The sequence below is a fragment of the Pezoporus occidentalis genome, unplaced genomic scaffold, assembly GCF_034315485.1.
Source record: "Pezoporus occidentalis ecotype Australia unplaced genomic scaffold, CSIRO_AGI_Poc_V1 ctg86, whole genome shotgun sequence".
In the NCBI taxonomy this organism is placed as follows: Eukaryota; Metazoa; Chordata; class Aves; order Psittaciformes; family Psittacidae; genus Pezoporus; species Pezoporus occidentalis.
In genome coordinates, this window is record NW_026916220.1 from 4,278,006 (window position 1) to 4,291,956 (window position 13,951).

General features: G+C 46.8%; 2 protein-coding genes across 2 annotated transcripts in view; both read left to right on the forward strand.

Annotated features, from left to right (window-relative positions):
* MCCC2 (methylcrotonyl-CoA carboxylase subunit 2) overlaps positions 1 to 3,165 on the forward strand; it is a 40,600-nt gene extending 37,435 nt beyond the window's left edge. Inside the window, exon 17 of the mRNA XM_062604516.1 lies at positions 2,932 to 3,165. Coding sequence (XP_062460500.1) covers positions 2,932 to 3,049 — 118 coding nt within the window. The 3' untranslated portion in view covers positions 3,050 to 3,165. The remainder of the gene's footprint in view (positions 1 to 2,931) is intronic.
* A 5,822-nt stretch (positions 3,166 to 8,987) lies between these two features.
* On the forward strand, positions 8,988 to 10,232 carry CARTPT (CART prepropeptide). Its single transcript, XM_062604414.1, has 3 exons — positions 8,988 to 9,134; positions 9,223 to 9,306; positions 9,378 to 10,232. Exons 1-3 carry the CDS (start codon positions 8,988 to 8,990, stop codon positions 9,483 to 9,485), a joined length of 339 nt encoding a protein of 112 aa, XP_062460398.1. The 3' UTR covers positions 9,486 to 10,232.
* The last annotated feature ends 3,719 nt before the right edge of the window (positions 10,233 to 13,951 follow it).

Below are 13,951 nucleotides of genomic sequence, written 5' to 3' on the forward strand. Positions count from 1 at the left end.
CTTATGTTTGTGATTTGGGTTTATAGCATTTTTTTTCCCCTTGAAAGAAGTTGTTTGTTTGGTTTTTTTTACCAGACTTCTTTCTTTCTACACTGGTTGGGACCTGTCAGTCAGTTATTGTCACAGCTACTGGGGTATAAAATTTCTTCCTTCATAAAGCATCATTTTGACCAGTTAACAGTGAAGTTTTCCAAACTCCTTTCTTCTTTTGTACTTGAGCTTTGCTCTTGTGCCCTATCTAGGGTAACAAGTCTTCTCTACCCTGGGAGCTGCACCATGATAAGATATACTAGAATGTTCTTTCTCATTTAGGTAAGCTTTACTCTCTCTGCTAGTTGGAGAGCAAGCTCCTAGGCTGAGTCATGCCTCATTTTGTTACAGGTGTCTTTTACTGCAATTCCACTTTGTGCATCCTAGGATCAATATATGTATTTGTTGTAAAATAAAAAGCATGTCAGTCTCTTAATATTTTTATCTGATTTGATGAATATTAACTTTCACAGGAAATGGCAAACAAAGCAAGGATGGAAAGTGTCTGCTGCTGCCTTGAACTTATCAGCATGTGTTTATGTACAGTTTGCAGTCCTTTTTCTACAGGGGATGAGGTTGGCACATTTAGTATTGAGAGAAGAGTGCAAAATGTGTGATTTCCTGTCTAACAGATTCTTTTTTTTCAGTTAATCTTCAACAATAGTCAATTTGCAGCTGGAAATTTGTAGCTGGAAACTTCAATTAGGAAGGAATGGATGTGCTTTCTCTTGGTGGAGTCAGCCTTAGCTCCCTTTTCATGACCCTTTCTTGCATTTTTAAATTTTCCATAAACAAACAATTAAACATTAGCCAACACTGAAGTAAGTTCAAAAAAAGAATGCAGATGGGATGGAGGAGGAGCATCACTGTCTTAACCAGAGATACTGTGTATCTGTTTTGCAGACCCTGATTACAATGCATGCTTATTTCAGCAAGACTGGGTTGCAATGAGCAACGTGGTATCTTGTTTAAGTATTGTGCTGGGGAGGTAGTAGTTACACAATATTTACAGTTTTGTGGCCTGCTGGGAGTTTTGACATGGATTTTCTTTTGGGTAGGGTACAGCTGTCACAGAGAACTGATGCCACAAGTATTTAAATTTTTATATAATATCAAAGAGACTATATGCAAGTGTGTTTGATTCTGGGGACTTGAGGATTTGGTAATTGCCTGTTCATAATTTAATTGATTTCAGGACTGAGTTAAGAAGGTTAGTTGTTTAGAAATGGCCTTCAGAAAAAATAAATACCACAAATACTGGAAATACTTGGAATTTACTCTGGTCTTTTAATGATGAAAGAATAAACATTTATTATTCTCATCTGGCAGCTGAACTAACCTGAGTATTGTAAAAAATAATATAGTCTTTAAAATACTAGCATTCTTACTAGAAGAAGATAGGTAATTGATAAAAGGTCATTGTCCATTTAAATATTAAAAAAACAAAGAGGGCCTCTTTAAGGTGGTGATTTCATACTAAAAAGAAGTATGAATAATCTCATTTGAAATATGTAGACATGATGTTCGCATTTGACACTGTCCCACACGACCTCCTTGTCTCTGAATTGGAGTGACATCAATTTGATGGATGGACCACTCGGTGGATAAAGAACTGGCTGGATGGCCACACACAAAGAGTTGTGGTCAATGGCTCAATGTCCAGCTGGAGACCAGTAACGAGTGGTGTCCCTCAGGGATCGGTGTTGGGACCGGTCTTGTTCAACATCTTCATCGCTGACATGGACAGTGGGACTGAGTGCGCCCTCAGCAAGTTTGCCGATGACACCAAGCTGTGTGGTTTGGTTGATACGCTGGAGGGAAGGAATGCCATCCAGAGGGACCTTGACACGCTTGTGAGGTGGGCTGATGCCAGCGTCATGAAGTTTAACCATGCCAAGTACAAGGTCTACACCTGGGTCAGAGCAATCCCAGGCACAGCTACAGGTTGGGCAGAGAAGAGATTCAGAGCAGCCCTGCGGAGAAGGTCTTGGGGGGGTTGGTTGATGAGAAAATGAGCATGAGCCGGTTTCAGTGTGTGTTCACAGCCCAGAAAGCCAACCATATCCTGGGCTGCATCAGAAGGAGCATGACCAGCAGGTCAAAGGAAGTGATCCCGCCTCTCTACTCTGCTCTTGTGAGACCTCACCTGGAGTATTGTGTGCAGTTCTGGTGTCCTCAACATGAAAAGGACATGGAACTGTTGGAAGAAGTCCAGAGGAGGGCCACAAGGATGATCAGGGGACTGGAGCACCTCCTGTATGAAGACAGGCTGAGAAAGTTGGGGCTGTTCAGCCTGGAGAAGAGAAGGCTGCGTGGAGACCTCATAGCAGCCTTCCAGTACCTGAAGGGGGGCTATAGGGATGCTGGGGAGGGACTTTTCATTAGGGACTATAGTGATAGGACAAGGGGTAATGGGTTCAAACTTAAACAGAGGAAGTTTAGGTTGGATATAAGGAGGAAATTCTTTCCTGTGAGGGTGCTGAGGCACTGGAATAGGTTGCCCAGGGAGGTTGTGAATGCTCCATCCCTGGCAGTGTTCAAGGCCAGGTTGGACAAGGCCTTGGGTAATATGACTTAGCGTAAGGTGTCCCTGCCCATGGCAGGGGGTTTGGAACTAGATCTTAAGGTCCTTTCCAACCCTAACTATTCTGTGATTCTGTGATTCTATGTTCTTCTTTTGTCCAAAATTTCTTTTAGGAGACAGATTCCACAGAGTGACACATACCAGTCCATTGCGTTAATAGTTAAGGTTAATTAACTCCATGTCTTCAAATATAATTTAGCTCTTTAGTCCAATTTCTTTAGTATAGCCATTTCCAGCTTCATGTGCTTGAAGACCTACCTACTGTGTGTGTTGATATCCTTTATAATGATTGCTTGATTTATTTGTTTTTTTTCTAGATTATGGGATGATGGAATTATTGATCCAGCTGACACCAGACTGGTTTTGGGCCTTAGCCTCAGTGCAGCATTAAATGCACCTACAAAGAAGACAGAATTTGGGGTTTTCAGGATGTGAACTTAAATGTATGCTCATCAGAATTACCTGTGTATATTTTAATGGGGGCTGGAGGGCAAACTAACCACAATGTCGATGTGATTTAAAAATAAAGATTTATGCAATGCTGGTTTTAATAGGAATATTGTAATTATTTACTTACACTGAGCAATCATCACACAGTGCTTCAGTATTTTGATAGTAATTTGAGATCAGTCACAGCACTTGTATAACACTGCTTTGCTGAATAAGCTACAGCTTGTAGTGTTATGTTTAATGTTTGACAAGAAACTACTGATGCTATCTCTTACATAAATAAATTTGCAAAATACATTTGATATGTATTTGGTAGTGTGCCTAGAATAAGAAGGCATCTACTGTGCTAGCTGGACTTGGAAGATGATTTTATCTACCTTTGTCCCACGATACAATGGCTATTGGTATTCTGCCAATAGCCATTGGCAGAAATACTGACTGAGAATCAAATTCAAGAAGAGTTAATGCACATGGATCAAGTTCCTATCCTGTGCTGGCCTGGGTGGAGAGGAAAGATTGCTAATAGGAATAATCATCTTGGATAACATGCTGGCATAGCCTTCCTGAATTTTCATGATGGAGGTGTTCGCCTGTACCCAGGACAGGGAAGGAAGGTCAGCTAACTACTAGTCCTCACAGCTGTGTCAGATGCAGAAGTGAATACAAAGTAATTCTTCAGAAAAGGGGATTTTCAGTGCAGAATGCCGACAGCCCAGCGTAGAATCATAGAGTCATAGAATGGCTTGGATTAGAAAGGACCTTAAGATCACTGGAGTATTGTTTACAGTTCTGGTGTCCTCAACATAAAAAGGACATGGAACTGTTGGGACAAGTCCAGAGGAGGCACAGGAGGATGATTAGGGGACTGCAGCACCTCCCATATGAAGATAGGCTGGGAAAGTTGGGGCTCTTCAGCCTGGAGAAGAGAAGGCTGCATGGAGACCTCATAGCAGCCTTCCAGTATCTGAAGAGGGGCTGTAGGGATGCTGAGGAGGTACTCTTCATTAGGGACTAGAGTGACAGGACAAGGGGTAATGGGTTAAATCTTAAACAGGGGAAGTTCAGGTTAGATATAAGGAAGAAGTTCTTTACTGTGAGGGTGGTGAGGCACTGGAATGGGTTGCCCAGGGAGGTTGTGAATGCTCCATCCCTGGCGGTATTCAAGGCCAGGTTGGACAGAGCCTTGTGTGGCATGGTTTAGTGTGAGGTTTCCCTGCCCATGGCAGGTGGGTTGGAACTTGATGATCATAAAGTCCTTTCCAACCAGAACCATTCTATGATCAGTTCCAACTGGATATATATAAATATATATATATATCCAACTGTATATAAATATATATAAAAAATATATATATAAAATGTAGCCAGGGAGACAAAAGTTTTCAGAGCCTGAAATGATTGCTATTAATAGCTTCCAGTAAGAAGAAATGCTCCGTATTTTCTCCTGATATGGTTGAGTAATCAGTTCAGGCACCTGTTGCTTTTCTGCTGTCAATTCTGGGGCGTCGCTTTCCCCCAGGTGTTTCTCCCAAAGCCATAAGGAGTACTGCCTTTTTCTGCTAAGAAAATTGATCTCTTTGGAGTATTTTTCTTTGAATATAACCTTCCAGTGAGACTGGTAATGAAATAATTCTGAATTGGAGACAGTTAACAGATAATCCTGGGATACAGATAACGGAAGTAGATGGATTTCAGAGGATTCATACTTCTGAGAAAGATTATTCCCTATAACTTGTTATGTCTAAAAGGACAATTATTTGCAGTTACCAAAATTGCTTCCTCTAAATATGTGTGCAAACCATGTCAAAACATGTCTCTGAATGAATAAGCATGTTCTGCCTTAAAATTTACCTTTGGAAACTTGTTAAACAGATATAATTCGTCCACACAGCTGTTTGTATCCTCTCAGCCTGTTCTTGTTAGGGGAGTTACAGAACCAGACCTCCTTCCCTGCGGATTAACCATTCAAGGAATCACTAGCGATTTTTGCTCCCCCACTGCATAGCAGACTACTTTGGAGAAGCTTTTGCAGGTTAGCATGCTGTGCTTCGTATGTAGGCACTGGCTGTACGCAATGCACACTGTGTGCAGCAGCACTCCGATGGCAAAAATGGACTATTGCTACCCAGGGATCTCCTGGAAAACCTGTGGTCTGTGGACCCACCAGGAGGGAAGAGTTGGACTCTGTGCTTATACCACATTTGGTGATGTTAATACGTGTCTGCTGTTTCTTGCAGTGGCAGGTACCGTTTAAGTTTATATGATATTGATTCCGGTACACAGTCATTCTCACTCCCCATTGCCATCGCTCTACCAGTAGGATCTCCTTTTGATGTTTAATGAAAGAAACGTGAAATAAACCTAAACAAAAAGTAGCTGCCACTGCAAGGGCATAAGATTCGTGATGGTAGAGGCAATATAAGAGGTGTGGGTGACAATTCTGAGATTTGTCCTGCCTGTCTCAGGTACATATCACCTATTCACTGTAGTTTTGGAGCAGCTCAACCATTAATCTCTTTAATTACAGGATGACACTGACTTCTCAGATGGCAGTTGAGGAGCAAAGGAAATGGCTTTGCCGTATCAAGCACACAAGCTGTGGTGGACGAGGACCTCGAACTCAGTGCTCCAGGCTTTCAGGGGACCTTTCTGTTCCTGTCCGCTCTTTCCAGAACTAACCTCATGGGGAGCTAACCCTATTTTGGGGTTATTCTAATGGGGAGTTTGTAGCCTCAGTCTTTGTGTTAGCATTTGTTATTTGGTGTTCCTGTGAGAACCCATGTTTTATTTAGATGGCATTTTCCAATCCATTACTGATCCAGATGAATTGGTATCTTCTGCTGAAGCAGATGTCATCTTTCAAGTATGCCTCTGGACTCTATTATTGCTTCAAATGTGGCAGAACCCTGATTTATCTTAAATTTTCCTTCCTGTTCCAGATTCCAGCCAAAGAAATGTCTTGATTCAGAAAACCAGCAGTGGCACAATATTTTTTTTTTTCTTTTTTAAACTGAGGTTGATAAATTAAGGCAATTCAACAAAGCACTTCTAAAATCCCACTGCTTTTCAGCAAAGCCTTAAAGCATCCATTTAAAGCCAGATGTCCACTTTCATGGCTCTGATTCAGTGGAGCACTTGAACAAATGCTTCACACTAATCTCTATGGTCTAGTAGTCATAAAATCCATCCAACTCTGTGTCTATGTCAGGCTGAAACTAGAACACATAAATGCATCAGAAACACCCAATGGATACTCCATTGTTCTGATACCAGTGTCAATAGACACCTCCATTATTATTTCCCCACTTTTAGAATTACACTCAATTAATTGATCACGATGGAAGGCTGTGATTATGAAAAAGCATATACCATGTACAACTTCAAAAACTGCCTGTTTGATAATACAGTTATTAATGCACATTGGCTGTGTCCTGTTTGTGCGCCATCTGCAGTAATATTCATTACAGAGAAAATAAGTTTACTTTGAGGAGCTTGAACTAATGAACATCTGCCACAGAGCTTTCTGTCTCTGAGGTCTGATGCCATTTTGTGTGGATTACCTGGAGCTGAGACCTGCAGTGCCAAGGACTCCCCTAATTTTGTAGCCAGTTGTTTTATGACAGGCTACTGATGCTGCCAAAATGTACCCACCTTTTTGTAGCTGTAAACAGTGATTGTGCATTTTTATACCTTGCCCCTGTTCTGCTCCTTGGCAAGGTCACTTCTGACACTCATATTTAATAATTCAGCTATCCCGTGTGCTATGGCTTCTTTTATGCCCTAGTGCTGGAGACAAAGTCTACAAGAAGGGCTGAGCAGGGAGCAGGGGACAGTGATATTTTCAGAGACAGCAGCAGGCAGATATTTGCAGAAACATACAGGTCTGTGCATGTCTGTGGCCAGACAGACACAATGACTCTTGGATATACAATTTTATAATTGCCTTCACATTCAACAGCAATTTTACTGGGGGACCTAAGAAATTCAGGTTTGTACTGGAAGTGGAAGTTGGAAAGGAAAAGGTGGTGTTTTCTGAGCATCTCTGTAGTGCCTCAGCACTGCATGAGTAATCCTCAAACTATAAAATATGGCTTGAATTTTTGGTCAGGCTCCACAGATGCTTTTTTCAAAGTTGAGCAGGCCATATATCTGCCTCTCTGTGTGAAGTGTTGTATTTTTCTTAGCCTGTTATTTCTCTGCTCTAAGAAGCCTTCTTTGGCAAGCCCATCATTTCCAATACTTTTTGCAGCTGCGTTCTTCCTTCAGCCTGGGATGTGGGGTCCACTAATGTCTGATATCTCAGTCTTCCCTGTGGCAAAAAAAGGCTGGAGGATTAATGCAAACATGCAGAAGATCTCTACTCTGAACAGCAATTACAGAAGAGGCCTTTGCTGGATGTGATGATCAATAGGAGCGTGTGGGAGGAGGTAACAGCAAGAGATGAACATGCAGCTCTGAGGACAAGCAACGTGATAGCTGGGGAGACCAGAGTCTAGTTGTTGCCTCAAACAAAATGGTGCTGCTGAAATTCACTCACTAAGCCACACTCCTCTTGTCCCTTTAAACAGTACCTTTCTGTTTGACAAAATACATCCCTGGGCCTGTTTGATTTTCTTTAAACAACCGGTTGAGGTTTTCTGGCTCATATTGATTTGCCTTTTCAGGCTGTATCTAGCTCCCTTACAGCCAGCTAGGACAGTTTTGTTAATGAGGTTTTCCATATTCCTCCTTCTCTAGCATATGCTCCCTTCACCCATGGAGCTCCAGCCCAGCTCCTACTGCTGCTGGCTGGAGGTCAGGATCATCCCTGTGCCACTGCAGAGTTGGGATCAGAGTCCTCCCCCAGGCAGGCCATGCTCACTGCCTCCTTGTCCCCATAGCTTTCATGCCAGAGGGACCAATGTCTCAAGCCAAGCAAAGCCACTGCCTAGGTCCCCCCTTTTCTGCGCTAGACTCATCCTGGAGGCATGACCCTGGACAGGGGTGAGCATTGCTCCTTACTGTGCATGCTCTCCTTGGTATAGCACTGCTCTTCCTAGCAGGGGAAGCTGCTCCTGCCTTCCTCCTGTCCCCATCTTGACCATGAGGCTTGGGCAGGCTTGGCGCTGTCAGGGAGCTTTTTGGCTGCAGTGTGAATGAACATGAGGCCACTGAGCTTGCAGAGCCAAACGCTAGCAGGAAGAGCTGAATGGAGATGCTGGGTCTCCTTTTGGCAACTGTGCTTTTCCTCATCCCAGAAGGAGGTGGCCTTGTTTCATATACGCAATGGATGATGCTCATGGAGCACCAGCTCAGTAATGCAGTATTATCAAGCATTTTGATGTTACTTTTTACGTTACTGTTGGTGGCCCTGAACCTTCTCACCCTGTTGGCAGTCCCACCTGTCCTCATTCAAGCCTCCCACCCTCATCAGCTGGTTGCTCACCATCTTTTTCTTCCCCCTATCTTCAGGCTAATCCTCCCACCCTGGGTCTTCCTCCCATTGCACTGTGCTGTTCCTTAGCCCATGGGCTACTGACTCCCTTGTCTCTGGTCCCTGATTTGGTTTCCAAGACTGGTCTCCCTGATGGCCCAACCTCCACTCGCTCCTTTGAGTGTCCAACAGCTTCCTGCTCTCTTGTCCTTTCGGACCACCACAGGCTAGAGAAAAGCACCCCCCTCTTCCCTCACAACATGGGACCGACCTGGCCCAAGACACCTCGTGTCGGGCAGCAGCCCATTTTCCCCTCGGGGAGCGCTTCTGACGGGACAGAGGCTTTGGGGCACAGACACTCGGGGCCCTTGGGAGAGGGGAGCGGAGCCGAGCCGAGCCGAGCAGCGCAGATCCGGGGAGCGGCGCGGCAGCGGGGGGCGCTGACGCACGGCGGGGCGGGCACGGCGCTATAAATGCGGCCGCGGCGGCGGCCGTCGGGACGGTAGCACCATGGAGAGCTGCCGGGCGCTGGCGCTCTGCGCGGTGGCGGCCGCCCTGCTGCTGGGTGCCCGCGGGCAGGGGCCGACACCACCGCGCCGCGGCCGCGACCTGGGGTCCGCCGGCGGCGGCGGCGGCTCCTCCAGGGAGAAGGAGCTGGTGGGGCAGGGGGCCGGGGCCGGGGCCGGGGCGGGGGACGCCGGGCGGGCGGGCGCGGCCTGACGTGTGCTGTGGGATCTCTCGGCAGATCGAGGCGCTGCAGGAGGTGCTGGAGAAGCTGAAGAGCAAGCGGGTCCCGCACTACGAGAAGAAGTTCGGGCAGGTGCCCATGGTGAGTGCTGCGGCGGGATGGGACGGGGCGCGGCGGGACGGGCCACCCTCACCGCCTGTCGCTGCCCGCAGTGTGACGCCGGGGAGCAGTGCGCCGTGAGGAAGGGAGCCCGCATCGGGAAGCTGTGCGACTGCCCCCGGGGGACGTCGTGCAATTCCTTTCTCCTCAAGTGCCTGTGAGCGGGGCGCCCCGGGACGAGCCGCCGGGAGCGCAGGCACCGACGTCTCCTCGCCCTAACGTGCCGACCCGGGGGGGCTCCTCCGCTCGGGAAACGCAGCGAGAAGCCCCCGCGTCGCCTGTGTAACGTCGTCCGCGACATCCGACATCCGTGGAGCTGTTTTCTTTCTCTCCTTCCCTCTCCCTTCTCTTCCTTCCCCTCCTTCACCGTCTGACTCTGTCCGTCCAGGAAACACCCAGCCCGTGCCTTGCCGAGCAGAGGTGCCGGTACCGGGAGCTGCAGAGTCGTTCCCGTGCGGTGCAGAGCCGAGCCGTGCCCAGAAGCGCGGCTGGCGCCGTGCCGTGCCCCGGGGCTCCCGGCTTCTTCCCGTGGCGGCCGGCGGAGGGGCCGGGCCCAGGGGATCCCCCGGGCTGTGGCGGGGGGGGCGGGTGTGTGCGGAGAGCCCTGACCCAGCCGAGGAGTCCCAGCTCGGCGCACCCCCGGCGTAGCGGTGTTTGGGGACCGGCGGGATCCTGGCTGGGGGGTGCCGGCTGGAGCCGGTTGCTTTCCGGGAGCCACCGCGGAGAGAAAGCTGACTGGATCCGTTGCAAACTACTAGGGGATATCCTAATCATGTAGGCCAAATTGCTCACGTTTCTACAATGAATCGATGTACAGAAAAATGTCTGTCCTCCATAAATACACTGTTTTAGCAAACTCATAACGTGTTTTAAGCCTTTGTCTCCGTTAATAAAGCCACTGTTCTGATGACAGTGTTTTGGAAGAAGTTTTAATTTCATGCACTGGAATCCCCAGAACTCAGAGGGAGATGCTGAGGGTTACTCCAAAATTACTGCAACCACCTGCATCACTGCGTGCTTCAGCTGGGCTGCCAACCAGCTCAGGACAGGGCTGGAAACTGGGGTTCATGTCTTCTGGTGATGGTTCGGTTAACACCTGCTCCCTGCCCCGTTGGTGCCCAGAGGGACTGTGGGGAACACAGACACTTTGCACCTCAGTTTTTCCTTTGGGAGAGTGCAGGGTCCATCCCAGCCACAAGACTTGGGCTGGGGATGCAATGCAGGGGGGGCAGCCACCATGGGCTGGATGGTTTTTGCTGCTTTGCATTTTATTCCCGTAAAAAATGGACCTCTGAAAGAACTTCTTGCCTCTCCGTCGGTCATAACTCATCTGTGTGTCTGTGCGTGCCAGAATCAGCTTTTATTTCTACCAGCTGGGAGATGAGGGTCTGTGTGTGCCAAGGTAGGCTTGGGGAAAAAGCACTCCTCCAAACAGGTTTCATCTTTGGTGCTGAAGAGAGCGCAAATTTAAGTGAGAAATCCAGAGAGTTGTGAGAGAAAAGAGAATTCTGTAAGGCCCTTGCTTTACTCCTGAACAGGAAAGGAGTAAACAGGAGGAAGCCTGGCTGAAACAGGTACAGAAAAACTGACTGCAAAAAGAGATATCACACTGGGTTTTCTATTATCATTATTACTATTGTGGCTTTTATTACAGTTACTATTGTTGTTATTACTATTGCTGTTGTTACCCTTATCACTATTATTGCTATTAATATTATTTTCCAGGGCAAAGATGAGCTCTTAGTATGCCTGAGAGAAAAAGAAAATAAACAGAAGCTGGAAGCATGCAGAGAGGGTGTGAAAGCCAGTGGAGCAGATGGGACCAGAGAGCTGGGGGATGCCATGCATGGGCAAAGCAGTACTGGTCAGGAGGGAGCTGTGTGTTTTGGGGTTTGAGGGGCAGAAGGGGGGTTTTAAAGTAGGGGAGCACCATGGTGCAAATGGTGGGAACACTGTTCAGGGAGGACTTTACAAAGAGGAAGGGATATGAAGTGAGAAGGGATGCAAAAGTGGGATTTTCCAGGCAGAGATGGCTGCAAGCTGTGACTGCATATTTTGTGCCTGTGGGCTGGTGCTGGCCTGCGGAGGAGAGGTGTAATGGTGCATTCACAGAGGTGGAGGTGTGCATTAGGTTTGGCAAACTGGAACCTGTGCTTGTGGGTGTCTTTATGGTATTTCCCAGAGACACTGTAGAGGCATTTACTCTTCATCTCTTGTGGAATATTGAAATCAGTTTTGTAGCATCTGGGCTTGGTTCCCATACACACACACACACACACACACACACTACAAAAGGACTTACATTTAGGTGCTGGTTGCTTTCAGGTATGTAGGCTGTTCAGCGGTCCCCTCAGCGCAGAGTCCAGCCCGCAGGTATCCCTGCCATCTCAATGAACTGAGCTCTGCGTAGATTGCCTCAACATGCAACATTTTTACTGGTGGTACATTTACGCAAAGTTGGACTGAAATATGAAATACGGGACTAAAATATGTCAAAAATTAATAAGCTTGTGTGACTGTTTTACAGTTCTTGTTTTGCCTGGTAACAGTGCTCAGAATTATAATGTGATTTAAATAAAGATCCCAGTTCTAAATTTAAAACCTAACTTAAGGAAACAGGGGTTTATGGTTCACTTGCGTAATGCTGTCATTGTGAGAATATTCTCTGCGATACTGTGTGCACAAGCCTGAGGGCTCTTATAATGTTGATTATGCTCATGACCTCTTACATTACATTACAATTATTTCTACCCTACAGATTAAAAAAAACAAGTGGGGAGGAAAACCTGTGCCTGCCCTGCTTGCTCTCTGGGGAGTGGGATAGGAGTGGGATAGGTCTGGCCACACCAGGGGCAGCCCCTAATGGTCCCAGCCCCCAGCAGCCCCTGCAGGATGCACCCCAGTGCCTGACAGGATGTGTCCAAATGTGCTGTAGGGAGATGACAGCTGGAGGTCGGTTATCGCGGGTGTACACCACGGGCAACAGTGGCTTCAATACCATTTGACATCTTTATTGATGACCTGGGTGACGGTCCAAAGTGAACCATGCAGATCAATCCATGAAATGCTCCTGGTGAAGAGCAGCCCCAGGCAGCAGAACAGGCTCTCTTGGCCCAGGTGGGAGAGTTGGGTCATGCCGCACAGTTGAGGACCATGCAGCTCAGTAGGAACTTAATGTAGCCTTGTAGCAGTCTCAGCTTCATATTTTCTTTGCAAAGGGTCTGGGTTCTGCAACTGTCTCCTTCTTACCACCAAAAAGAAAGAGAGAAGGGGCAGAGCAGCTCCTACCCAGTTCCCTATGGCACTGATCCGGAGTACAAGGTCACTGATGAGATCAACATCAAGGACACATTCCCAACAGATCTGCTGGATTAAACAGCAGGGCAGTCTTTCCGACAGCAGAAAGGAGGACCCTCCCAGAGCATCTCAACAGACATACCAAAAGCCTGTTGCCATAGTTCTGAGCTGTTGTGGAAAGACCATTCAGGAATGAACCCTTCTTGGAATACCCTGTGCCTCTGTTGACTCTGGATCCTGCAGAAAAGGTAATGGAGCCCTGTGACTGGATTGGGGCACTTATGAGAACATGAAGTGAGGCTGTCTTAGTTAACATCAGTGAGGGGACAAGGGAGCATACTAACATTTCCAAGGTGGGCCCTATACACAAGTCAGCTGAGTACCCAAAACGAGCACCACAGCTTCTGAGGGTTCATCTTGGGTTTAGACAGCAGAGAGAGCTGCAAGAGAGTTTGGACTCAATCCTGTGGTTCAGAAATAGTGGGTTTATTGAGCATGGCATAAAAAAAAACATTTGCCTGAAGTGTTAGCCCATTAGGACTCATCCGTGGTAAATCTATTTGCCTGCTGGCAGCTCCATTTCAAGATCTTAGTTTTCTTTTTGATTGGATCTTCCAGCTGGAAAGGGAACCCACGCAGGAAACCCATCTTTAACACTAGTCTAACCCCAATTAAATGAGCTAGTTGAATGCCAAGCAGTGGGACAAATAGGCCTAACTGGATTGTCCTGATTTTTTATTCTCCTTAGTTTCTATGGTCCTTGCCCATGTTCTACTGCTAGCGCAGAATGTGAATCATCTTCTTCTGGTCCTGCTTCTTCTAGGGATTGCTGAACCTCTTCCCAGAAAACACCTAGTCAGAAACTCAAAGACAAAGATGACCAATTCACATTGCTCATCTGCAGCCAGGTCTTCTCCAGGCTTCCTCAAAATTCAGACTTGGTGTCCCTGGCAGAAGCAAAGCAAGCATTGCTCTTCATTAATCAGCATCAGGGAAATGTATGCCCTTGGGTGGCAGCCTCTGGGGTACAAGATGGGGAAAGTACTGAGAGGACAACTGAGATTCACATCAGAAGTCAGAGTTTGGAGATAACATTGCATGGACACAGTACATGTCACACTCCCTGGAAAAATCTTGTGCCATTTTCCACTGGGGTGGATTTTGCTGGTACTTGGGGTTTGGTTTCTTTGTTTGGTTGTTGTTGTGTGGTGACATTTTTTTGGTTTGTTGATTTTTCGTTGGTGTTTTGTTGTTATTAAAAATATTCCCTGAAAGAGGAAACTTTCTTTCAGCACCTCATTTGTTGAGTTACCAGAAGAAACAATTACAT

What these genes read in the sequence shown, in the direction of transcription:
- CARTPT (XM_062604414.1), top strand. Translation starts at nt 8,988, where the DNA reads ATGGAGAGCTGCCGGGCGCTGGCGCTCTGCGCGGTGGCGGCCGCCCTG. An exon ending in CCTCCAGGGAGAAGGAGCTG is followed by an intron (nt 9,135 to 9,222) that starts GTGGGGCAGGGG and finishes ATCTCTCGGCAG; the next exon opens with ATCGAGGCGCTGCAGGAGGT. An exon ending in AGTTCGGGCAGGTGCCCATG is followed by an intron (nt 9,307 to 9,377) that starts GTGAGTGCTGCG and finishes CGCTGCCCGCAG; the next exon opens with TGTGACGCCGGGGAGCAGTG.